General features: G+C 32.3%; 1 protein-coding gene across 1 annotated transcript in view; it reads right to left on the bottom strand.

The window, feature by feature from the left end:
- LOC118186572 (prolyl endopeptidase) overlaps window positions 1-27,733 on the bottom strand; it is a 161,400-nt gene that overhangs the window by 36,127 nt on the left and 97,540 nt on the right. Inside the window, exons 9-13 of the mRNA XM_035356683.2 lie at window positions 20,620-20,724; window positions 18,490-18,594; window positions 17,060-17,137; window positions 16,833-16,946; window positions 5,199-5,347 (exon numbers count right to left, since the gene is read on the bottom strand). Of these exons, the coding sequence (XP_035212574.1) occupies window positions 5,199-5,347; window positions 16,833-16,946; window positions 17,060-17,137; window positions 18,490-18,594; window positions 20,620-20,724 (551 nt within the window). The remainder of the gene's footprint in view (window positions 1-5,198; window positions 5,348-16,832; window positions 16,947-17,059; window positions 17,138-18,489; window positions 18,595-20,619; window positions 20,725-27,733) is intronic.

Below are 27,733 nucleotides of genomic sequence, written 5' to 3'. Positions count from 1 at the left end.
ATTAACAACCAATGTGAAAATACTTTTAAAAAATCTAAATTTAACTCTTTATTTGGCATGGTTGCTCAGAAGCAATACATGTTTTCACCATTCCAAGATGCCTGTGAGGTCAAAGAATGTAATGGGTAGCAACCCATACATTTAAATGCTGAAATCATTTGTGTTATGTTTCTGTGACCCAGTGTAACAAGCATTATCCAACTAGTGAATCAAGGAATTATCCAGAATACAAAGAACCATTTTTATATATACATAAGTGAGTGAAAGCAGTGTGTACAATTTTCAAAAACAATTTACACCGAAGGATATCTTATATTACTCTGCGATGAGTCAAATAATAAAGATTCTTGTAATTTTAAAATATATCTGATGACCATGTCAGACAGTTTGGATTAACTTATGTATTTTGAGAATATAAATGTTAGTGAAGAGGAGGACAGATGTGGGCAATTGTGTTCCCATTGCACTCTCTAAAGATGATGACGGAATAATTGGATATTACTGGGAGAGAAGAAATATGATGAGGATAGGCAGGATGAAGATGAAAATGACATGCAGAGCAAGGTAGTTATGCGGAAGAAAGCTGACGAAGAACTGCAGACTTTCATGAGATTTTCCAAGAAATGTTCATTTATGTCTGTATATGACTAGTCGATAGTGTTGTTACGAAGCTTCATTGTATACACAGCAAATTTTTAAAACTACAGCAACAATCTTGTAAGCAAGCATACATTCAAAGTTATATACTCTCATACTAGAACTTTCATACGATAGTAAATACGGTAATTTTAAAATCTTTAATTTTGTTTTTTCTAAAATAGAAAATCGCATTATGTATCTTAATTTTAAATAATTTGCACAACTTTTTACATTATACGATGCACCCTTATTTAGACGGCCACACACAAGGAAAAAAAGTTTCAATAGCATGGTTTCTTTTAGTTCTCACGCTTCGTAAAAGCCAAATAAACAATTATTGAATGCAATTACCTTCACATATAAGACACAGGTAACTTTTTTGAGACCAAATTTAGGAAAAAAATGCGTCTTATATGCCATCAAATATCGTAGTTAAAAAAGAAATATAAAAAATAACTATTTTGTCTCAGTCTCACGAACCTGAATAAAATTTTTCAGGAAAAAAGCTTTTTCTTTTTTGCTACTTTTGCAGCCAACTTTTCTAATTTCCGTTAATGAGCAGGTTTCAATTTCTTTTTAGCAGCTTTTATATAATCCACTGATACTTTTTTATTTTCTTCATTTTCTGCAATGCTTGATTGCTTTTTTTTAGATTATCGCTCCTTCTTTTTTTATCTCTAGCTCTTTGTACAGTTTATGAGCATTCCTTAAATTTTTTACATAGAGTTTTGTGTACTGGAGAATGCAAGTGGTCATCCCTTTTAAAAAATTCCAGAGCTGACTTATTGCAACTCAAAAATTTGTATTTTGCTGTTTGTATAGCAGACAATGTGTCTATACTCATGCGGCCAGACCATGACCTTGTACAGCCAATCTGTAATACAGGGTTCATGGATTCATGAGTTTGACACCATATTCTCAGCTTCCCATTGATATTAATTAGCTGGAATCGAGACTCATCACTCCTTGCTACTCATTTCAAGCCCACTAGAGTGTATTCTCTATATTCTCTTGCCCAGGCAAGACCCCCCGGGGGTTGATTTAGGCGAATGCCTGGGAAGTACTGGTTAGGATCTGTACCTAGGCAGTCTCAACCATGGGGGTATAATAACAGACTTCACAGAAAGCCTGACGGTCCTCAGGACAGAGTAAGGCTCGCCACATGGTGGATTGATTTTGCGTGGGGCGGAGCTCATCCGAAAGGCCAATAGCCAGGGCAGAGCTGTCTTGCACCACGAGTTGCCCAGGCAAGAAGTGCAGCTCGATGGCATGCATTCAGCAAAGGTACTCTCGTGGGTCTACGGTTTCCGAAGCCCATGTGGTGAAGCAAGCGTTGCACAATGCTTTTACTGACTGTACGACTGTCACCCTGACTCAGCTGGGTGGTAATTTGAGCTAATGTTTGGCTTCGTTGGCTATGTACAATACGGCTGAGCCGTCTCACACCCTGCTTGTTCTAAGTAAATTGTCCTTTCCAATTTGCCCGATCGCTAGTTTTCTTTCCCACCCTCAGTGTGTTCTCGGTACACTCTTGACCCCACCATCGGTATACTCTTGACACTGTGGACCTTGAAAATCCTAGCCTGCTGAGGGTTTTGGAAAAATTGAATGGCCCATGTGTCGAGTGCTTACTATCTGTCTGAGATTGAAGCTGTCTAAATCAGAAGTTTTACCCATACTGGTAATCAAAACGGTTGATTAACAACAACCATAGTAGCAGCCTAATGTGCATTTTCGACAACTTCCTCACGTGAGCACAGATGCCGTGCAGCGCTATAAAATTTGCATAGCCATGTCTATCTTTAATTCAGTGGTACTTCAGTTTATATACAGTGTCTCACGAAAGTGATGGGACACTTGTGCTTTACAAAAGGAAACTGTAATAAATTAAATTAAAAAAAGATGTAAAATTTTTTGTGGGTGTGTTTCATACTTAAATTTAGTAACAATTATTACATTACATACATTTTCTCAAAATATTAAGATATTAATTTAATAAAAATACATTTGTTTAGAACGGAGCAAAAAATGGCTCACAAAAGTGATGAGACACCATTAGATACTACTACGTACTACAATAAAAATACTTTTTTTTTTTTTTATTTTTACTCAAAAGCAATTGGCAATAATTTATAAAATTGTCTGCAGTATTTCTCTCCAGTTTGTTTTGGAATTTTTGTGTTTTTTAGCTCTGTGCAGCCATGAATGCTACACAAAAAGAAACTTTTACTGAATTCGAAAATTAGTTATTAATTTAGATATTGAACGTGGAAAATCTATTAGAGAAACTGCTGAAACAGTTTACTTGAGTCATTCAACAATTTTCAATACCATTAAATGATATAAAAAGAATCATATGATTCAGGATAAAAGAAAACCTGGCCGACCATCAAAGCTATCCAATGGAATAAAGCGAATTATCCTTCGAAATATTAAAAAAAATCCAAGAATGAGTGCTCCTAAAGTTGCTGCTGATTTACAAGCATTATATGGAGTAATTGCTAATCCTGAGACTATTAGAAGAGTAATTCGATCTACTGGATATCACGGTAGAGCAGCCAGGAAAAAATTCTTCGTAAGTGAAAAGAATGGAAAACTCAGACTGGCTTTCACAAAATCCAACATAAATAAGAATTCTGATTACTGGAATGAAGTTATATTTGCTGATGAGAGTAAATTTAATATATTTGGTTCTGACGGTAGAATCTTAGTGTGGAGAAAACCCAGGAAAGAATTTCGCAAACAGAACTTGGTGCCAACAGTAAAACATGGTGGAGGAGGAGTTATGGTATAGGGGTGTATGTCGTCCGCTGGAGTTGGTAATCTTGTTTTTATTGACAGTATAATGGATCAACACAAGTATATTGACATTTTAAATCAAAATTTGAAATATTCAGCACGAAAATTGAAACTTTATAAGATTTTAAATTCTACCAGGACAATGACCCCAAGCACACTGCTTTGAACGTCAGACTCAGACTGCTGTATAACTGTCCTGAAATAATAAAAACACCATCACAATCTCCAGACTTAAATCCCATAGAGAATATTTGGCAAGAATTGGAATCAAGAATTCGCAAACACACCATTTCTTCAAAACAACAATTAAAATCGGTGCTTCAAGAAGAATGGGGTAAAATCACTCCAGAAATCACAAAAAAAATTAGTCGAATCCATCCCAAGAAGATTAAATCCTGTTTTAAAAGTAAAAGGAAATAAAGCAAAATATTAAAACCTTTTAAAAAAGTAAAATTTTTGGATAAATATTTGATGGAAAAGTAAGTGTCCCATCACTTATGTGAGCCATTTTTTGCTCCGTTCTAAACAATTGTATTTTTATTAAATGAATATTTTAATATTTTGAGAAAATGTATGTTATGTAATAATTGTTACTAAATTTAAGTATGAAACACACCCACAAAAAATTTTTACATGTTTTTTTAATTTATTTTACCACAGTTTCGTTTTGTAAAGCACAAGTGTCCCCTCACTTTTGTGAGACACTGTATCATATATGATAAAGCTTTTCATAGAAGACATTTGCCAAAAATAAAAATACGCCTTTCCAAATATCCTCTTTAGTGGTTGCACAGCATAAATTTGGTGTTTAAAATAATCCACATCTTCTCTTAACTTTATGTAAATGAAAGCACAATGGGGCTGTATTTAAGTTTAGAAGCTATGTTGCTTTCAATGTGTTAAGATTCTGTTTACTTATTTTTTAATGAAAGTACAGATTTTTATTGTGCATATAATTTAATAACTTTTCTTTCCCAATGCAGGAATTTTAGAAATATTTTACTTGCATCCAAAAGTCAACAGATGGTTCATGTTGATTTCATAAGCAATTGGGTATTTGCACAATGTATAGATATATGCTTACTATCAAATTACAATTTCTTCATAATATTTTTACCTTATTTGGCCAAATAATTTTTGCCTATTGGGTTCTAAACACATCTTTAGTTATGGCCACAAATACTTCTTATGAATATTTTATGCTATTAAAATTAGTTTTCCATGCATTATTTCCAGCATCATATTACAAGGAATCCTACAAGCATCATATGCAAGGAAAGAATTCTTAATTGGCTAGACATATATTTAATTACTAAAGTTCAAGAAAATTACAAAATAACAACTGAGAAAAAATGGTATGTGAGCAATTTTATGGCATAAAGAAAACCAGAAATACTTAAATATTCAAAGGAATAAAGGGGAAATAATGTGCTTAGAGAACCGTCAGCAACTTCTGACAAAACATACAGCTGACAATTCATAAAACTTTTATTTATATTATATTAATTTTTAAATAAAAATTAATTAATGTTTTTAATTGTAACAAATAAAGATATAAAAGCATGTAAATCAGCCATCCAAAATTTACTGTATTAACTTTAAAGTTCCTTTAAACAGATGTATCTGGTTCTGTTTCCATGCATATATGTTTCAAGTAGGCAGAAGAATTTGTAGATGCAATTTATCTTGACAAAAACTGCAAAACAGAGTTAAAAGTTGGTTGAAAATAGAATTATGTACAACTAGGAGGCATAACTTACCCACCACCTCGAATATTAGGAACAGCGAGGACTCCATTAAAATGCTGCATGAAAACTGTTCTTTCAACTCTAAATGTTGGTTGAATGCTGACATTAAACCCACCGTAACCATAAAGAAGAGCTGGAGAGTTGCCATCCCTAACAAAGTTCTACCAAATAATAATAAAATATAATTCTAACATGTAAAAATGAATATAAAAACAGAGAAAAACATTAAACACAAATATGTAGATAGGTATATAAAATTAAAAATATTTGGGAAATATCTAATTAGAAATATTAAGAGTTTTGAAAACTTACAAATTTATACTGTCTTTTCAAAATAGTTATAGTATTTCAATTAAAAAAAAATCCCATATCAATCTAAGATATTCACAATTTTTCATGTTTGCAGATCACTATTAAAGCATATTTCCATGCAGATTTATTTTCAAATATATTAATTTATTTTAAGAGCAGTTAAAACTGTTTGATACAGGTACACAATATAAATGACTGAACATATTGTAGAAAATAGAATATCAATTTAGAAAAAGGATACAGAATACAAACAATTAGTACTGGATTCTTTTTTTAAATTAAAATGAAATTTTAAATAAAATTCGATGATAAGTTAAGAGCCATGTAGGTCATCTATGACTAATGGTAAAATTTTTGTTCTGGATCTCATGGCCTCCAGTAAATGACATTATTAACCCCTTCATGACGAGCGTATCATATATGCATCAACAGTTAATCCTCTTCTGCAATGGCATGGTGCTTAGCACAACTCACCTTGGATTAGGTGTGTTGTTGCAGTCGTACGATCTTACAAGACGGGAAATTTTATGTCACTAAGCCTGACTTTTAAAAAAATTCATTAACTTTTTTTAATCAATTGTTTTGATTTTTCTGTAATGGTATCTAACAGTAATATAATCACAAATACAGAATATCAAGAGATTCTAAAAAATATTTTAAATGAAATCTAAATGCAAAATAAAACATTTGACTCTTATTGATGAAATGTAAAAAAACTTGCTCAAATTTATAGCTAAACGTATGTAGAAAATAAAACATATAATCAAAAATTATAGTATAAGTGATTCAGAAATGAGACAGTGTGTGATAATTTAGTCACCATCATTTCATTAGTTCTGAAACACATTTTCAGGTCAAACTTTTTAATTCCATCCTGGAACAATAATTAATCCCAGGAATCCCCTCATTTTAGGCACATCTAGAGGAGTATGTTCATTTTGGATGAAGATGGATTTTTCACTCATATAACTTTGAATTAAGTTTACTTTTGCAATTTCCGTAAATTCATGACTTTTATTACTTAATTGTAAAATGCTTTTATGTTAAAATAATGTATCAATTAAAAATAATTTATATTAAAAAGGAACAACTTATTTAGGCTTAAATAGAATACGGCACCTGGCAATCTTGTTTACGTGTGGGCTTTCGCTTTTAAGGCTGCATAGCCTGACGCCGGTATAACATATGGAGGTAGGAATTTCATTCTTACCTTCACGGTATAATGAGAAGGGGGTAGGAGAAGAGGAAAAAGTGGGAAAGAAAGAAAACTGCTTCAGAAACTCTCACCTTCCTGCTGATCTCCAGATGCGTTTTGTTTTTAAGACCATCCCCCCCCCAGTTCTCTGGTGATAACAAATCAAGTAAAAGAATTTGCAACTTACGAGCCACATATTTGGTACCGAAACAGAGAAAGAAATGAAATTGCTGATTATAATACTGCTAAGAACTAAGCAATGGAAATAACTTAAAATCAAAGCAACGGCATTTTTCTAAATAACAGCACAAATAAATTAACAGTGATAGAACAAAGCTTTCTTAAGTAATCAGAATCTGAAATTAATCCCCCACGCAGCATGGAAATCTCACGCAGCACGCAGCATGGAGAAAGGCATTCCTCATTTAAAATGTTCACATAAACACAAACACACACACACAAAAAACCATGCCGAAAGGTTTCAGATTTTAAATTACGTCCAAAGGGGCGTTTATTTTTTTAACATTTTGTGTGTTACCTTTTTTTATTAAATATCAAGTTTTTCGCACTTAAACCATAAAATTCAGTTCAACAGCAATATCGTAAAATAATTTTAAATTGGGCATATCTTTAGAATTTCCGATATGCAGTCTCACGTGTTAGAGATAAAAATGTTTTTTTCTGTACAACGTTGCCGTCTCTCACTTTGAAATCCTTGAGTTTGTTAATCAAAAATTCATTAATGTTTTACAAAATATGAAATCAATAATAAAACAAATTCCAAATTGCAAATTTGGGCTTTCAGATGCCCATATTCGCAGTAAGATTGCGTCACTCAAAATTGGATGGCTCTAGATACCGTTATTTTATCCCAATGCGAGAAACATATATATACATTTATGCAGATTCTTCATTATTTAATTTATTCAAATATAATACACTGAGATAGCATTTGGTGGCAACGATTTCAAAAGTGATGCAGCCTTTTAAAGTTTTAAACGCAAAATCGCAAAATGAAAACAACAGGCTTTCAGGGACAATGCCCCTTTGGACTAAAAGAAAACTGCCAACTTAAAAAATTTAGCATAAAAACGTCAACAGTCTAAATGTGAGGAATCTCTTAAGAATATCTATGCACAAATTAACTTAATAGAAACCTAAATTAAATTAGTATACTTAAAAAAGAAATAGATATTCACACAATTGAAAATGAGGAATATAGTTTTAAAATTTTCGTTAAAGTTAAGAAACGTAATTAAAAAGACTTAATACTCAAATACAGTCTGTATCTTACAGAACCAATAGACAGTAAATTGGTGATGACATCAGAAGTCATGTGAGCCTGCGAAACTATGACGTCACAAAAATCATGTGATCTCTCATGTCATTTGCGATTTTTGTGCCTTTTTTAGTCTTCTTTCACCTTAGTTGAAAATTTTCTAGCAACACTGCACATGACAACAAAAAGAATGCATGGGTGTTAATGACACAATCAGAGCTCCACTGTCCCCAACTTATGATCTACTTTAACACCGAAAACATGCAAAACACAAACAAATATTCATTCATTCATTCGTTCATGTTGAAGAATCAAAAGGAATACAAAAATGTTAATTGAAGCAATACCAAAATAAAACATTCTAGATTGTAACTAATTTCTATACTTGTTATATGTTATTGTTTTTGGTACACAGACACAATACTTAATAACTTAATAATATTGAGTTTGTTATTAAATTTATTATCGCCATGACACGCACAAATGAAACAGACAGCTACATAGATACAGTCATTATTACAATAGTTAATTATATTTTAATAAATGTTACACACATAACCTAAATATTGTGGTCTATACGTATGACACACAGACCTTGTATGATTCCAAGACATTGCAGATAGATCTACTCACATGAGTACCAACAGTTGAAGAACTGTTTGCATTTGTACGAGTAAACAGATTTCTTTACCAAGATACATCAAAATCCAAATTTGCTTTAAGTTGAAAGGGAGTATTGGAAGTCTTAAATGTATCCTGTTTGTCACAAGTCTTACCTCAACTGTTTTCAATAATGGATTTTGACACTAGTTCATTATTGAATTATATTATTTCTAAGATTCTAGAATTTTGACAGTTAGAAATAATTTTGTCTGGTCTCCAAGTTTGATGCCTTTAAGGTGTACACAGTTATATTATCAGAAGAAAATGGGGTTAAGTATAATGATTCTTCTGTCATTACAGAATTTTTGCTTTTGCTGCCCACTACCAAATCTTTTCTCTAGATTTTTACAGATTTATTGTGAATAATTAATTGTGCATCGGGATTTTAGTTCTCAACTACAACCAAACAAAAGTTGCACTGTAGAAAATTTAATCCAGGAATAAGAGTGTATTCCATTAAAATTACTGTCTATGCTTTGCAGTCTTCATGAGCTTTCCTGAATATGCTACTGCTCTTTCTGTCTTCCTGGTAACACTTACATAGAAAGACAAGCTTTTATTGGCTATTTACACTGCCCTCCAAAAGTTAAGGAACAGCATTTTTTTAATGTCTAATTTGAGAATGAAGCAACAATGAAGCCAGAAATTTAGAGGACATATTCACTAAACAGTTCTTTATTGAATGCGACATAGAATGTTTCTAAAGTTCAACACAAACATGAATTACAAAAAAATGCCCTCTTGGCAGAGAAACAGTATGGCAGTTTTTTGATGGAAAATGGAGTGGTAACATTATAAAAATGGGTTCTAATAAGCAAAGTGTACATCCCTAGCTGTCATACATTGACGGCAGCGACGTACCAGACTGTCAATTAAGTTGTCGGTGAGTGAAATGGGAAGCAACAACCGAACATGAAGTAATCCTTGTTCAATCTCATCTAACGACCTTGGAGGATGAAATAAAGAAGCAACCTATCTCAGTAGTAGGAGTAGACATATCTCCCAGGTTGCTGACCAGATTCGGGGCTGGGGATAGAGCTGGCCATTCCCTCCAGTCCATACCATGATCCTTGAGATATTCTTCAGCAACTCGAGCTCGCTGCAGTCGTACATTGTCATCCATCAGAAGAAATCCAGGACCAAAATCAGTGGCATATGGGCAGATATATTGATCAAGGATCTCATCTGGATACCTCACACTGGTCAAAGTTCCTCCAAGGAACACATGCAGGTCAGTGTGACCACCGAGAGAGGTCCCAGCCTAAACCATCATTCTACCACCTCAGTAAATGTGTCTTTTCACAATATGGGATTAAATGTATCTGTTGCATTTTTCCCTCCACATCAGCTGACGACCTGAATCACTTTCCAATGTGAACTTGGACTTGTCTGTGAAGAGAACAGATGCCCATTGTTGACTGTTCCAGGAGACATGTTCTCCTGCCCAACATAAATGGGCAGATCTGTGTCCTCGGGACAAGGGGATACAAGCAACTGGTCATCTTACATACAGACTTGCATTGTGCAAGCATCTGCCCACAGTAGTAACTGAGATTTTTGTTCCTGTTGCCACTAAATGATCTGTCATGAGCTAAGGCACAGTAATGTTACTCCTCCTTCAGGCCAAAAGAGCTAAATTATTGTGTTGCAACTCTAGGTGTGCCTGGAACATGACTTCTAGACACGGAATTCTCAGATGCAAACAGATTCCATAGTCAGTGGACCATACTACAAGAAACATTGACATGTCTAGCAGCATAAGCTTGTGACATCCCCATTTCCATCCATCTGATTGCCCACCACCCCAATGAATCAGGCAAACGACTTCTCCTCGACATTGTCCACAAAACTGTAATAACAACTGAAGATCAACACTCGTGAACAAAAATTACAATTTTCGAATTTTTCCTGCAACTCCTATATAAATATTAATTTCTATAAAAGGGGTAGTTTTTTTTTTTTTTTTTTTTTTTCAGGGGGCTTATATTTTCTTAAAAATCATTACTGTCATGCATATGAACTGTGAATTTAAACATTACTGACATGTTTGTAATGGTGAGCTTTGAAAAACATGTTGGTCCTTAACTTTCGGAAGTCAGTGTATTTCTGTTACTATTTTGTTATTTAGTCTTAAAATTAACTGAAATTAGAACAATAACATACTGTTACTGAATAAATAACATTATGTAATCCATAATATCAAAATACTTTTCCCATATGCTTAAGGTGGAAATGCATGAGACAGAAACACCTCTTTGAAACTTCTGACAAACTTCACATTGCAATATCATAGACATAATATTTTAAGACATACTTGGCTGATATATTACCTCTTCAGTAATGTTTTTATTTTTTCCAATGTCAACTTTTCCTTCATGGATTAAAGTTAATATATCATTTATCAGAGACAATGTTACCACAGTTTTTAAATCTTTAAAAAATAGTCCACATTCTATACGTAAGTCATTTTTCATTTTTAAAGTACTGTTTTATATTACCTGAAATTTTCTGTATTAAAAGACCAGCTTTTTTCACAATATCCAAACACTAGTTTTAGCACAGGATCCAACTGAATAGCCTTATGAAACTAAGTCATTCTCCATCCAGAAATTGCTAAACAGTATGAATAGCACACTTAACATGACTGGATCATTGACTACTTTACTTTTGAGGTAAGCTCTCAATAGGGTGTCTGCAAAATACATTTCGCTTCCTCGCACATACCAAATTTCAAATTGATATACTTCAATGATTTCTACAATCTTCCCTGGAATCTTGATGACATATTACATTATACACAGTGACTTATGATCACTTTGAACAATGATTTCCCCCCTAAATACAAAGCTATATTACTTCAGTACAGCAAAAACAATAGATAGCATTTCTTTCTCCCTCTGAGCATAACTTTGTTCACTCTCAGTGAGTTTTCGAGATGCATATGATACAAGGTCGCCCTTTTGAATGAGATAAGCTATTCCATCTTTGTAACTGCCACAGAGTATAACATTTTATTTAGAACTACTAAATACTTTTATAACAGTTGAACTCAGTAAGCATTTATTACATTTAAAAGCACATTCATGCTCTTGAAACTAATTCCATATTATATTTCAACGGGTTCCTGAAGAAAGACATAGGAGTGGAAACATTGGATATAAATTTTTCATCATACCTAAAAATCTTTTCACACCTCCTTTATAAGAAAAAGTTTCCATGTAAGTGACTGCCCTCACATGTTACAGATCTGCCTTAATCCCTTCCTTAGATATTTTATGTCCCATTTATTTAAGTAGCTTGTATTAGAAGTTTTCAAAATTAAATTAAATTTTGCAGTTTCCCACTCTTTTTCAAAACTTTTGCTACTGTTTGGTCATGCTCATTCTCACTTTGCTCTGTGATAACTGCATCGCTAAAACACATCTCTCCACTCTCTATGTCATGAAACAAATTTATATTCCACTTTTGAAACATCTCTGAAGCTGATACTAATCCAAGTGGCATTCTTAAAAACTGTCTATGAAAACGGGTACTAAAGCCACACAAAGGTGAACTATACTCATCCAAACTCACTTGCCAAAATGAATTTTTTAAATCAAGGACAGAAAATGCTGTTTATCCCTCTAATCTGCAGTTGGTATTCTATGGTAGTCACGGTTAATGGCTTTATTCAAATTTCTAGAATATGAACAAATTGTTAAACTCTCATTCAATTTCTCAACAACTACCAAACTTTTAACAAAATATGTTGCCTTGCTAATATTTTGAACAACTCCTTGGGATTTTAAATTATCTAATAGATACCTTAAGATTACTTTTAAGTGAAACTGAAATTCATCTTCATGGATTAATCACAGGCTTAATTTTCAAGATTCACTTCGGTGTCATAAGAATCACAAGGAAACTTACATAATCACCAAAAAATGTCACTACATGCCTTTATATACTATCATCTTTAGTTACTGAATGAATCCGATCAAATTTTCTTACCAAATTTAAGCACTGGCAACCTTTTAAGCATAAAATTGGTTTAGAAGATACATTTACAACAATAAATTTCAATGGAACTCTACAGTAATTAATACAATTCAGTAACACTTCCTCTTTCAGTTTTAAATTAAAATTAGCACATGATACTAACCTTACAACAGTTTTACTTAGCTGAATGGCTGAGGAAAGCTTCACACTCTTAGTATAGGTAAAGGAAACACATTAGTTTCAACTCATGTAAGTTTTAATTATTTTTAACATAACACTTTTACCATAAATTGTCTAATGAATGAATTTTTATCTATCAGAATCCCCAATTAGTTTCAACACATTATCAACATTTTGCTTATCACTCACAATATTGCTTTTCAGCAACTTTTGTTTTTAACAGTTCTGTACATAGCTGAAAAATTACTCTTACCTTTGCATTCAGAACAAAATTTTCCATAAGCTGAACAATCAACTTTTTATTTTATTTTCCACACCTTTCACACTGAAACAAATTATTTACTGTTCATTGTATGCTTTGCTAATACCCTTCTGAATGATTTAAACCATTTTTCTTGTTTTTACAGACTTGTGAAACAGATGTTCCTCTCTCAAACTGAAATCTGCTGCTTTCTTTAATGTCCAGTTTGGTTCTCTCAGCAACTGTTCCAGTAGACATTTTTCTCTAGTACCCAGAACTAATTGATCTATGATTTAGCTCTTTTTCTCATTCATCCAATCCACGTGACATGTAGATGCTAATGACTTAAGCTCTGTTATATAATTATTCAATTGTTGATATTCATTGGGAGCAGGTAAAAAATTTGAATTCCCACCCCCCTTGGAATAACATCATCATACAGGACATTATGAGAAATAGTTATCTTTTTCTTCAGCTTGATGGTTTTTTTCTGGATTCAGCTAAGTTGCTGTATATAAATCTGACTTCAATTCATATCTGAAATACTTTTATTTTTGGCAACTATCAGAACACTTAGTTTTTATAATCTCTATGTCACAATCAAAGCTGGTGTGTGAAACTAAACTAAAATACATGAAAGTATACCACCAGTCCAACTGCAGTATACAACATCAAATATTCTTGACACCACATTACATGCATTGATGCTTTTATTATACAGAGATAATACTTACTGAATAATACTTCACATAATTTACTACAGCCCTGACACATAGCAATAAAACAGAACAGTTACCTAGATACAGTTAAAACACAGTTATAATTTACTACAGTAAATTATGGACTAGAACATTTGCAGTTGGACTGGTGGTATTTTGCAACACAACTAGAACATTTGCAGTTAGACTGGTTGTATTTACTACAGCAAATTATGTTTAGTTACATAATTTACTACAGCTCTGACACATAGCAATAAAACAGAACAGTTATCTAGATACAGCTATAACAGCTACATTTGTAACAAATCATAGTTACAATAATTATATTTAATACATGTGGCAATGCTAATGTGCAAAGTTAATTTTGCATATCGATCTAGGACATTTTATTTCATATTGACTTCAATTTTCCATCCTATCAAGGAGTATGATTTGCCATTTCACGTATTGCTGTTTGTGTAGCAACTTAACATGTTTGTCACTTAACATGTATGGGAAAACTTCACAGATCGCACAATGTTTATGGTTCTAGTGTTGCACAGATGTGGTATCATAAAATCTTGGAAGGGCAAACAGATGTCGATAATCAGAAAGCTCCATAAAGAAAGTAGGTGGCAACTGGCAGTTTCACTCAAATTAGGTGACAGATTGGCTTAACGACTTAAAAAGCCAGGTGCCAAGACAAATGCATACAATTGATAATGTGCTATAACAGATGCTTTAACCAAAAAGGCAAATATATATAGAATATAAATTATTTGTAATTAATTTTTGCATTCACTGAAACTTTCTTCTTTATTTTCATTTCAAATCTCTGCAATTTAATTAAAAATATGCTTTTTGAAAGATCAACTCTTTCCTATGATAAATATCTCGTCTTTGCTTGGCTTATACCACTACAGAACAAGCTTACATGATTTTGTCAGTGCAGTGGTGATCCGCCAGTTTCTACAATTCTTTCTCTGGCTTTCAAGTGAACCTCCGACATTCGAATAAAATGTTTGTTCTTCCCTCCTTTTTCTGAAACAACAGTACGACAAGTCCCGAAAATCAAACAATCTGACTTTTAATAGAGCATCCATTGTTGTTAGTTACTAAAGTGTCAAACTTAATCATCCATTTTACGACATGCAAATTTCAGATAACCTTAAAGGCACATGTCGCCATTTTAATAAGGATGTTATCTTTCTTCATGTCATGATGGGACAATTGACATTCAATAGCTTATTAAACTTCAAAACTGGTATTTTTACTCAAAGATATTCTGAAAATTATTCCTTACTTCAGCTAGAACCTGTTAATTTTAGGAACTTCTCCCATACATACCAAACCCAACTATGAATTATGTTCCAAACAGAATTTTCCATATAAAAGTCAGTCTTCCTCATAATGCATATCCTAGCTTTGCATGACTTTTGCAGTTCAACAAATGGTTTTTAATTTTAACAATACCTATAGTTTTCACAGTTTCCTTCCTGTTCTTCAAGTCAATAAAAACTTTTCTGCCTTCTTTCCCCTTCTCAATTCATAAGGTCTCCAAATCAGCTGTACGGTAAAGCTTGATTTCAAATCTTATTCTTAGATTTCCATATACAGTCAAAAGTCGTTAATCCGGACTTGTCGGGACTTCGCCGATTCCGGATTATAGATCATCAGTTTAAATATGGCAAGATGGCATGCAGAAATTATAAAATTAAAAATATGAAACCATAATTTATGAAACAAAGAACAATTATGATCTAAAGGGTATCAAAATTTACAAAAAAAAAAAGGGGGGGGGCTTACTATTTATTTGTTTACTTTATTAAACATTTCTTTCAATGTAAGTTGTTTTGTTTTATGTGATAATACTTTCTCTTTAATTCTATAAACAGACATAATTTCTTGATCAGTTACAAAGTTCCGCTGTTTAAGTCATATAATTGCTGTGTCGAGAATACCAACTAATTTGTCAATAGAAATGTTTTCGTTTTCAATAACCTCTCTGTCACTTTCTTCACTATGGGAAGCGAATTATAATGACGAGGAACTTGATTTAAATCATATCAAAGGCGGAGTACATCCAGATGAAGTACTACATTTAGTAAGAAATTATTTGGGAGCTCCAGCATCGGAAATTCTATTTGACATAATCAAAAGTTCAAGCTTACTTTTATAAAATTGCTCTAGCTCTAACAGTTTGCAAAAAATAATAAGCCGGTCCAATTCGAAGATTAAGGAACAACGCAATCTGCAACATTAACTGAATTAGATAATTTTAGCTTAGCTTATACCGTCTGTTATACATTAAGCGCGCATGCGTAAACGTATTTTGCATTTACACATATGCAATTACGCATATTATTTTGCATATTCGCGTATGCATTACGCATATGAGCATGCATAAACGCTACGCATGCGCAGAAAGTTTGTAGCTTTGAAGTCCGGATTATAGATCATTCTGGATTATGTATGTCCGAATTAAAGACTTTGTACTGTATTTCCTTAATCGACACTAAATCGAACAGTACCAGTTTTCCAGTGCATATGCATGCCATATTTGCAAGCTGATTGTATTAAAATGTGCTTGGAGTGTAAAGATTAATTTATAACTCTTAATTTTGCACCCCACTCACTTTTAACATACATCCAATGCCAGACACAGCTGTGCTGCTGAGACGCTGCTAGTGTTCCTATTATAAGAGGAAAATTGTGAAAATAATTTTAAAATCTCATCGATTCACCTTTGTCTTCAATTTTATCAGCAGGAATAGTAAGTCATACCAATTAGCAAGTCTCACCAGTTTACCACTCCTACAGTTTTGTTTCGCTTATTATATATTCATGCTTCCTGATTCATAAAACAATAAATGCAAAATAAAAGTTTAAAATATTTCATTCAGTTCAGATATATACAGCATAAAACTGATGCCTAGTTACATAGAAAAATATCAAACCAATAGCGTAAACATAACATAAACACAGAAATAGAAAAATAAAAACCTAGAAAAATATCAAACCAATATACGTTTAAAAACCGATATACTATAAATAAAAAAATATTATCTCTTATATCTATATTTTATAAAACATAAAATACCTTGGAATGCACAAGAAACATTGGAATTTTTGTACCATCTTTACTTGGATAAAAAACTTGCATGGTCTTAAATTCTGAGGCATCAAAGCCTGGCACAACTATTTTCTTAAAGACCTAGAAAATTGTTAACTTAGAAAATACTTATATGTAAAAGCACATTAAAATACATACATAATATTACAGCACACACACACGCACATATATATATATATATATAAATGCAATACCTCCGATTCCATACTTCTTTTGAGATCACAGTGGTAAATAATTCCGGGAGTAAAAAATGAAGCAAACTGATAAAATATCTGTAATAAAATACATTTATAAATAAAAAAATGAAAAACAATAATAAAAGGAATCAGTTTTTTACAGTAACTTATTAAAGATCACAAGAGTTTAAGAAAGTTCTACCTACGGTAATTTATTTACTTTTATTGTGAAATTAAATACAGCCAAAAGTCGTTAATCCGGACGCCCATAATCCGGAATGATCTATAATCCGGACCTCAAAGCTACAAACTTTCTGCACATGCGTCAACGCATAATGCGTTCATGCATGCACATATGCGTTTATGCATGCGCATAACACATTTAATGTATAACGGGCGGTATAAGCTAAGCTAAAATTATCTAATTATCTATTTCAGTTAATGTTGCAGATTGCGTTGTTCCTTAATCTTCGAACTGGATTCAGCTTATTATTTTTTGCAGACTGTTAGAGCAATTTTATAAAAGTAAGCTTCAACTTTCAATTATGTCAAATAGAATTTCCTATGCTGGATACTGCCAAAGGATCTACAAAACGAAAGAATGTTTCGATGTCCATCAAACAAAAAGTGGAATTGGTGCAAAAAATGGATAAAGGCATAGCCTTTGTTTCTCTAACCATTCCGAAATCTGTTTATCAATTTCACGCTGCTCTGCGGGGGAGGGGAACGATGTGGCGCGCAATGAACTGGAAGTTAATCTGTCAGCACTATCTTTATCTTCAGGGCAGATGTTTTTATTTTATTCGGCTTATAGTTCATTACTAAATGTAGTATTTCATCTCGATGTACTCTGTCTTTGATATGATTTAAATCAAATTTATTATAAATATCACAAATACACATTAAATAGTTTTCTGGTTGCAATTTTCTAATTTCGACTATGCGTAATGTATGCTTTACACATGCGCACATTGAAAGAAATGTTTAATAAAGTAAACAAATAAATATTAATCTTTTGTTTGTAAATTTTGATACTCTTTAGATCATAATTGTTCTTTATTTCATAAATTACGTTTTTATATTTATACTTTTATAATTTCTGCATGCCATCTTACCAGATTTAAACTGATGATCTATAATCTGGAATCGCCGAAGTCCCGACGAGTCCGGATTAAAGACTTTTGACTGTAATAGCCTTTTATTTTTCAGTACACTATTTTCCCACAGGAATTAGGTTCAATTTGAAGTTAATCGTAACGATTTTTTATATATATATATTTTCATTAATGGATTCATCATTTCCGATATTTAAATTGCTATTAAATTCTACACTTAATTTTCAGAATTTCTGTAACTGAAGGATGGATCCCAACATACACATAATACAAATTTAAAAAATAAATACTTTTAAAATACTGCATTAGATTAATGGAAAAAAAATTACCAACCTCAGATTGTGTTTTTTTCCCTGAAAAGCCAATCACAGTACCAACATCTAAAGGAAATGACTTTAAACGACTTCCAGTTTTCAAATCATGCAAGTATAACATGCTCTATCAAAAGAAGATACAATAAGTACCAAAACAACAACTATGAATAAAATATTGAAATTAATATTAAAAACAAATTTTGTCACGATTGTGTAAACAATTCCTTAGAATAATAAGAATTCCTAATAAGAAACTGTATATTCTGAATCACCTATATATTTTTTCATGCTGTATTGCTAATATTGCCAACATACACATATCTAAAAACACTATTTTATTATTAATATGAGTTAAAGCTGCTCTGTACTTCATCAGCGGCTCCCATCATCAGACCGCCAAGGCAATCTTCCTGGATTAAAATTTGCTAATTTCACAGGCAACTCATAATTTTTTTATGGTGAAAGTTGCCACAACTAACTATAGTACTTGCAAGTTGTTTCCAACTGACAGTATTTTATACATCTGAACTATACATACTTAGAACTATACGTACTTCATTAACTAAAAATGTAAACTTCCTAGTCTCTCTCTTCCACTCTCCTACTCTTGTGCTTAGAACTTTATGTACTTCATTAACTAAAGATGTTAACTTCCTAGTCTTTAGTTTCCAAATTTATTCACATACCCTATGGATTTCACACATTTTAAGGCTGATCATTCCTAAATTAGAATTTGTTTCTCACAAATGCTGATTATATGAAATACCATTTCAATACCCAAATAGTACAGGAGTCACTAAGAATACATTTTTTTAATTATTAGCATCAATACGAGCCAAAATCACACAAACTCTATATAAAATAATATATAATATTATACTCTATATAAAATAACTATATTTTACAAGATAAAAAAAACAGTAATCTCGCAATTATGTCATCTTCATTTATGCATCTCTCTTATTTGAACGAGCATCGACTTTTAATGTTCCTAGCAAAAAAGAGTACAATGAAGTAGTGCAACAGTTATTTTCATTTATGTATCTCAAGCAAAGTAGTACCTCTCAGTTATGTACCACACAAATTTGAATTTTACATTAAGATCAACAGTTTTTCTCACAAAAATAGCTTAATTACATGGTTTCGTTATAATTTGGGTACGTACATACATGACAAAGTCAGGTTCCTTCTTGAAAGTTAGATATTAAGGTAATCTCTTATTACTCAGGAAATTAAAGGTTATAGTAACAGTCTTGAGACTGTCTTTCACAGAAACTTGGAAGTAAAGAAAATTTCACAAAAATCCATTAAAATATTTAATAACAAAATATTTTCATAAAACTCACAAAGTAAAATAAATAAATAAATTTCCCAGTGTTATATGCAGACCAAGATGAAACTATGTTACAAGAAATTAAGTATTGGAGATGGATTGTTTGGTTACATTCTAAGAATATCAGCCAAGAAATATACATGAATGGCATTTTCTGACACAGAACATAATATGTATACGATTAATGATAAATAACATCTAATGTAAATTATAACAGACCTGTGATAGCAAAATAGACAAATATGACATACTCGTCCCGTTTGTTATCACAGGTCTTAAACAATCGATTTAATTTAAGCTGGCACAGCTTTAAATGGAATATGCACTACAGAAGTTCATACTCCATTAGAAACTTAGACTAAACTGATACTTGATAAAATAAAACTGATACTTGTATTTTTCTGAGGCATCGAGCTTTTGTATGCACCACAGTAATTTTAGCAACAACTTAATTATTTCATCAGTTCATGCAAACAAAACTGCAGGAGTAATCGGCAACTATGCCTGAAATTTTATTTTTTTAAGGTTCTGGTGGATACTGTGCAATATAGACTCGAAGAATTCTAGAAGAGAAAGCAAAATACGTAGCTACTGTTTCATTAGGCGCTAAATCCTAAAGACCCATGAAGAAAATAAATTACAAATATGTGAATATATTAAACACAAATTAAGGATATGGCTGCAACAAAAATATGGCTGCAACAAGAAGGCACACAACGTGGTATGTTATTTTCATTCTTAGCAATTAGTGAAGCTACTAGTCCAGGATAAGACACAAGCATGAATGTTTTATATATCAAAGACAATAAAACATACTTTTACATCCTCAATATAACACACAACTATTTTATCATTATGCACACATTTTGCCCACTCCATCACTCTAGAAGGATCTTCAGGTATCAAATCCACCCAATGTTCCTGACAAAGAGAAAAATAATAAACCATTAAAAACACAGAAACAGGTAGCAAAATTTATACTTTTTCTGCAGTAAATAGGATTTTTAATTAGTTTTCAACATTATCAGATTTACAATGTTTTGGTGTAAGCAAATGCTTTTGTATAAAACAGTTGACAAACATTTGCTAAAAATAAAACTTGCCTTTCAATTATCAACAAAACATATACATTAAAAAATATAAGTGACATGAATTTAGGTGGTGGTATAAAAAAATCAAGACACTAGAGCTGGTGACACTATTTTTAATCACTGAAGAGGCTATAATGTTATACCACAATTATCTAATCATACTCAATTACTGTATAAGGTGAAGCAAGAATTCATTTCAATTTCTCTAGTTCACTGACATGTTTACTATATGGAGGCAATAATTAAAAGATGGAAGATTATGTTACAGTAACACTTATAAAAAAAAAAAAAAAAAAGAGGAGGCTGCTGTATTTCTCAATAGAGAGGAATGGTATCACTTTATTTTTTGCAATTAATACAGTACAAAGTCCGAGATCTGGACTCGTCAGGACTTCGGCGATTCCGGATTTGGGATTCTTCTGGATATTAACTATCAGTTTAAATCTAGTAAGATGGTATGTAAAAAATTTAAAAATTATAAATATGAAATCTAGGTTTATGAAATAATGAAACATTTATGATATAAAGGGTGTCCAAATTTACAAAAAGGGGGAAAAAAGGCTCATTATTTTTCTCTTTAATTCTATAGACAGATTTAATTTGATGTTCAGTTACAAAGTTTAATTTTGTTCAAGTCCTGTTAATATCAATCGAAATTGTTTTGTTTTCAAAAACCTCTCTGTCAATTTTCTCACTATCGATAGCGGTACTTTTCCAGATCTAAAGCCATACTACAGATTTCACTGTCCATTAAGTGATTGATGATTAGGGCATTGTTATCGCAATGAAAAACTTATGTCGTATTATCTTCGTTATCGCTTCTTCACAAAATCCATTTGTAGCAATCACATGTTTCAGTGAAGCATCGGTAGTTGCTTGTGTCGCCATCTATTAACACCAGTGAGAAGTGCTACATCACATGAGCAGGAACCGAACCTAGGTTGGTTATTTATGAGCAGAATTCTTTACCGCTAGCCCAAAAGAGCTGTGTTGTGCTAGTTTCAAGAATTCCAACTCTTTTTAAATCTGCAAGCGTTGAGATGTTCTCGAGTTTGCTACACATTAAAGCCCATTTCCACTGCTGCGTATGCGTTGTGGTGTCTATGCATTTCTCCAATCAGAGAGCGAATTCACTTTGATTGACATCTGCAATCTGGTCGATGTGCGGTGACGGATGACGTATGGATAGAGTTTAACAACGTTCAATTTTTATCCATATGTCTGCAGATGTGTTGGGGTCACATGGTAAAAAAGGAGCAATCAGGTGTTGTCACCAAAAATTAATGGCGGCAGAAGTAGCAATGAATGCTGGCTTAGGGAAGGAATGTTTTGCTAAAAAATACTAATTTCTGAATGCACATTATAGCGAGAAATCTGCGTACTCAAACAGACAGCAACTAGCTGAATTTAGTTAAAAAAAAAGATAACTGCAATTACAGTACTAGTTCGCATAGAAAATCAGGCGGTTAAGAAATTCAGTTCAAGAAAATCAGGCACAAAAAATATAATTTCGAGTCCATGAAATAGCATTTTTTGCCCTGACAATTATTTCCTAGCTCTGCATACACATTTACCTTTAATGAAACCGAACGTCTGACAATATCAAACTGCTGTAACAAATCAGATATGGCATTAAAAGTGTTATTTTTTCTTTTAAAACAAATAAAAACTAAAAATGTTAATTATAAATTAAATTTGTCAGCCTTTTAAATATTTTCTGCATTAAAGAGAATGTTAAATTTGTATTTCTCTATTTATAAATATACCTTTTTGTCTAACATATATCAAAGACAGATATTTGTAAGCACATGGAATATATTCTTAGCACCCCATTTAACTTTAAACAGAATGCCACTTTAAAAGGTAATATTTTTTTGTAAGAAATGTCCTAGAAGCTGAAGAACAAACTCTGGTGAATTTTTTAAGGATAGCAGACTGAAATAAGACAAAAAATTTAATTTAAAGAATTCATTTACTTGATGATGTATATAAGCCAAAATTGCATACCATACTTGTATGATGATAGCTTAATGGTAAAGTTGACGGTAGCATGGCTATCTTCTGAGGTCGTGAGTTCGAATGCCATACGCTATTTATTTCTATTATTATACGCATTAAATATAATGTTTTATTTATGCTCTTATTTATCTAAATTTTCCCTGCAAAAAATTTTGAAAATTATATAATATGAATTTAAAGCATACTCTGTACATATATATTTATTTATTCGTTTCACTTTTATGTGAATGTACATACATGTGCTCAGACTTTGTTTCCAGATCTAAACTTTCACTACCAATTAACAAGACAGTATTCATGCCCTAAACATTTTATTAAAAAAAAACTTACTATAATAATTTCTTTTAAAATCAATCCTCTCCAGCTGAAGCGGAGGAAATAATTAATTAAATATTTCCATTTTCATTACCTAATATGTGTGCGTGTATATATATATATATATAAACAGAAAAAGCTTATTTTTATAACTTCTTCTATAAAAAGAGATATGAATTAAAAATAATATTTTATGAATTATGCATAAAATATAACTGCGCATAGTGCATTTAAAAAAAACGAGATTTCTAATAAATTATCCAGCTATGACTCTGAAGAAATTAAAAATGAAGAAATCAATGCTAAAATTTTATATATTACCTGCTTTCTTCCTAAATTTGGGCATATTTTAAAAATAACATGGCAGTCAGCGGTATTACAAGCACAGCAAATTTTGTGTAAATATTGTGAACCTTTCTTTACAGCTGCTCTGTATTTTTAAAGTACCAACTATTTTTTATTTTGTTTGGCTTTTTTATTTTATTTATTTATTCAGTATATATTATTTCATTAATATTTGAGACTTCTAGAAACGCAAAGAAATTTTTAAAGTTTATTTCAGCTTCTACGCAATTAGGGATGTTCATAATATGCATTATAACATTACTTACATGAAAATTACTGGTGTACTTTACTTTCGTAGTTCATAAGCAGAAATAAAAATTTCCAATAACATGGAATTTGGTAAACAAAACTTTTCAGCGTTTTACGTCAGCATCCACATCAAATCCAAAACAAACTATTGGAAAATATGACCTATTGTAACCCTTTTTCTGCATCATCTCTCCTCCTTGAAATAATTCTAACTTTTACATAAGGTTTAGGTCTTATTTTAAAGGTATATAGTAATTATTTCTACTTCATTTTTCACTGCCACTGTTTGTATTAAGAAAGGACTGTTCCAGCCTAATTAAGATGCAAAAATGAAACTTGATGTTACGTCATCTAGAAAGCTGAGTTGTGCCGATAGCTGATTGATTGCTGCGAGATGACATCATGTCACCTTCAGGTATAAGTACCTCGCGTCGCCCTGGCTTATTCCTGCTGGTTCCTGTTTCATTGCTCCGTGGTGTGCCGTTCCAGCCCCCATTGGAAAACGATATCGTGACGCATGCCAGCCAGCAATTAGTGCCATGATTCCGTTCCGAAAGGTGACTTTTTCTGGATTCTGAAAAGCGGCGACGATGTGAGATGTGAGCGACAGCCGTGGGCGGCATCCTATTTCTACAGTTCGGCGGCAATAGATTCCAACCTGTGATTTCCAGTGAGTAACTGCCGTGGGCGGCATCCTGTTTTCATGAAGATGGCATCTTCAACATAAGTGTTTTTCCAGAATTAGCGGCGATGTTTTTCCAAGCTGTGATTTCTCGTGAACTCACCTAATTTGTTTTGTGAACATTGCCAAATCAATAAGCAAAGACGAATCTCCTATAGACCTTTAGAAGGCATTCAAGTGAGAAGACCGCTTGAAAGGTTTTTTTTTTTTTTTTTTTATGTATGGGAACCTATTAACATTCCAGATAGGAATAGTGAACGTTATTTCGTTTCCTTTATTGACGAATATTCTCGTTATGTGGTAGTGTACCCTATTGTAGAGAAAAGTCAGGTGTTTGAAGTATTTGAAAGGCATATAGCACGTGCTGAAAGATCTCTGAACCTTAAGTTGAAATACTTTAGAACAGACAATGGACGAGAATATGACAATGAACAATTCAGGTTATATTGTAATAAAAATGGTGTAAAGTGCGAATTTACAGATATATATACTCCGGAACAGAATGGAGTTTGTGAGAGATTCAATCAGACAGCTCTCAACAATGTACGTGCAATTTTACATGATAGTGGATTTTGGTCAGTTAAAAAAAAAAAAAAAAAAAAAAAAAAAAGGCGGTTTGTGGTGGCCTTGAGGTCCGGATTTTAAACACCCGGATCTCACACTTCGCACTGTACAAGTTTTAATTTAAATACCATTTGATCTAGAAATTGGTATTTTTGTTATTGGGACCGGGTTCAGAAATGTATGTATGTATGGATCAATGTGTCCATGTATGCATGTACATAGGTATGTATGCGTGTGTACACACATATATATGCATACACATGCACATACATGTGCATATAAAATACATTTTTGAATCCTACCTTGATAACAGAAGCGTACCCAGAAATTTACCTTCACTTTTGTCGTTGTATATGTATCACCTCTGTTATACATGAATATGATAACTGTGAAATCGGAAAAAACACATTTAAAAAAATTATTCTATGCATTTTTACTACTTTATAATAAAACGCGAAGATAAAAAAGGGGGGAGACTTAAAGGGTTATCACAAACTGAAGTTTATAAAATTACTCTGATATATAATCAAAACCACACATCATTACACACAAAATGTTAACCTATCTGGATGAGAGAGCTTTACTCAATATTCAGAACCACTCAGCATTGTACTGATAGTACTTATAAAACTGCAAAATTGTCCCCCTTTTTAAAATATTTTTCTTTTAGAATCTGCTGTTCCTACATCTAATTATGGTACTTTCTTTTACTAAAGAACACATGCATTTCCTTTTATACTGAATTTATTGCACTAACTCCTATTATCATTTAAAAATAGACGAAATAACTCAGCTTTTATTTTTTAACTAATACCTTTACAATTTGTACACTACACAGTAGAAAACTATCAATGGGAGAAGGTTATAATGCCAAAATTTCTTTTAAAAATTACAAACATACATAACTTAACAGCAGAACAAATTAGATTTAAAAATATACAAAATACTCTACTCAAAATACTATTATAATTTGCTTTCATCACCGCATGTTCATCGACACATGGCAAATTAAGTAATGAATTGGACTAAAATTTTAATTTAATTTTTAGTAATTTACAGCTCTTAACCCTCCAAGGGTTAAAAGCTGTGAGTTACAGAGAGGATCTATAAATTCCATACAGAAAGATGCCTTTCTAATTCGTTACACATAACAGTTTCTCCCAAATGCTGATCAATCTCATTTTAAGTTCAATTTATATTGAGAGAAAAGGAGTCAAGGTACAAAATGAGACTGTCATTTTGGAATTATAATCAAGATAATACTACTTGTTCATGACATTTTGAGGATCCCATAATGATCGGAAGGTTGAAGACCTACTCTTATATCTAATAGATAATAAAGAACAAAGTAAGAGACCCGGACGCTCAATATATGGAATGATCTAAAATCCGGACCTCAAAGCCACCATTTTTTAAAAAATTCTATTACATTTTTGTGTGTGTGTGTGCTTTACGCATTGGCATTTGATTCTCCCCGCATAATAAAACATGTGGAGAGTACCGAACCTTAATTTCACTTTGGCACTAAATAAAATACCTCATTACTGAAGCAACAATTTTAGCGTAAATTCGTATGATCAGTAATTTGGCTCTGTAGCTGACTATCTGCTTGGCATACATCCCAAACCGAAACATTCTACATAGATATATCATTGATTCTATACCTATTAATATTTAATATCCCTGATGCCAACATGGCGAATCATTATTTATTATATTTTGCTTTCAATGCCGCATGTTTATCAACCCATGGCAAGTTGAGTAATGACTTGGAGCAATGCCTAAACATTTTTTTTTTTAATATTAGTAATCGAGAAAGAGTATGGTAACCTTTTATGTGGACATTAGGCTTGGCGATGATTAGAGATTTAAGTTAAATGCACTAAGAAATGTTGACAGGAAAAATTTAACAAAAATTTCTTTCCATATGCTAAAAGTAGATTTTGCTAATGACACTCATAGGCACAAAGATTACATTTAGTGCTATTTGAATTAAAAATAACTGATTTGTTACTTACATAAACCAGTGCCATGGCTCATATGGCTGCACCAGGCAGAACTTAGGGAAGAAAAGGGAGGCACTTGGTAGCAGAATTTAGGACCCACAGAGACTGCATGAGGCAGTAAGAAATCTATAGCCGGCCCTCAATAAGACTTAAGTATATGTGGGAATCTTATTTATTCAGGACTCAGATAAGTCTTAAGTATGTGCAAGAAACAAGCATAAGTATAACACATAACTCATACAATTCAGGCTTAATTGTCTTAGTGCATGTTAGAAGCAAGATAAAATTTAGCGGAACAACTTGTCTATAGTCGCCAATCTCGAAATACATAGCCAAATATGTATAGTGAATGAAAGCTAAATTTTATGATGATAACCGCGAATCTGAAGGTTTTCGGATATTGCAAAACCAAAAGGGAAATTTTCCAACTAGCAGATTTTGTAAAAAAATGTGGAGAAGCGGTAATAAATGAAGAGGATGTAAAATTTCTTTGCTGTGATAATAATGCTCCTCAATTACCAATCAATTAAGGGATGGCAAAATGTTTAGCATAAAAATTTTTGATTCACAAGTTAGTCGGAATTCTAGACACAGCAATTACAGGACTTCAACGATGGAGCACAAAAAACGAAGCAACTTAGACAACTTGAAAGAAATGT

Source organism: Stegodyphus dumicola, chromosome X1, assembly GCF_044657685.1.
Source record: "Stegodyphus dumicola isolate Sdum_Otavi_A_Nest chromosome X1, ASM4465768v1".
In the NCBI taxonomy this organism is placed as follows: domain Eukaryota; kingdom Metazoa; phylum Arthropoda; class Arachnida; order Araneae; family Eresidae; genus Stegodyphus; species Stegodyphus dumicola.
The sequence above is the reverse complement of the archived record's forward strand: the minus strand, read 5'-3'. Positions and strand labels throughout refer to the sequence as shown.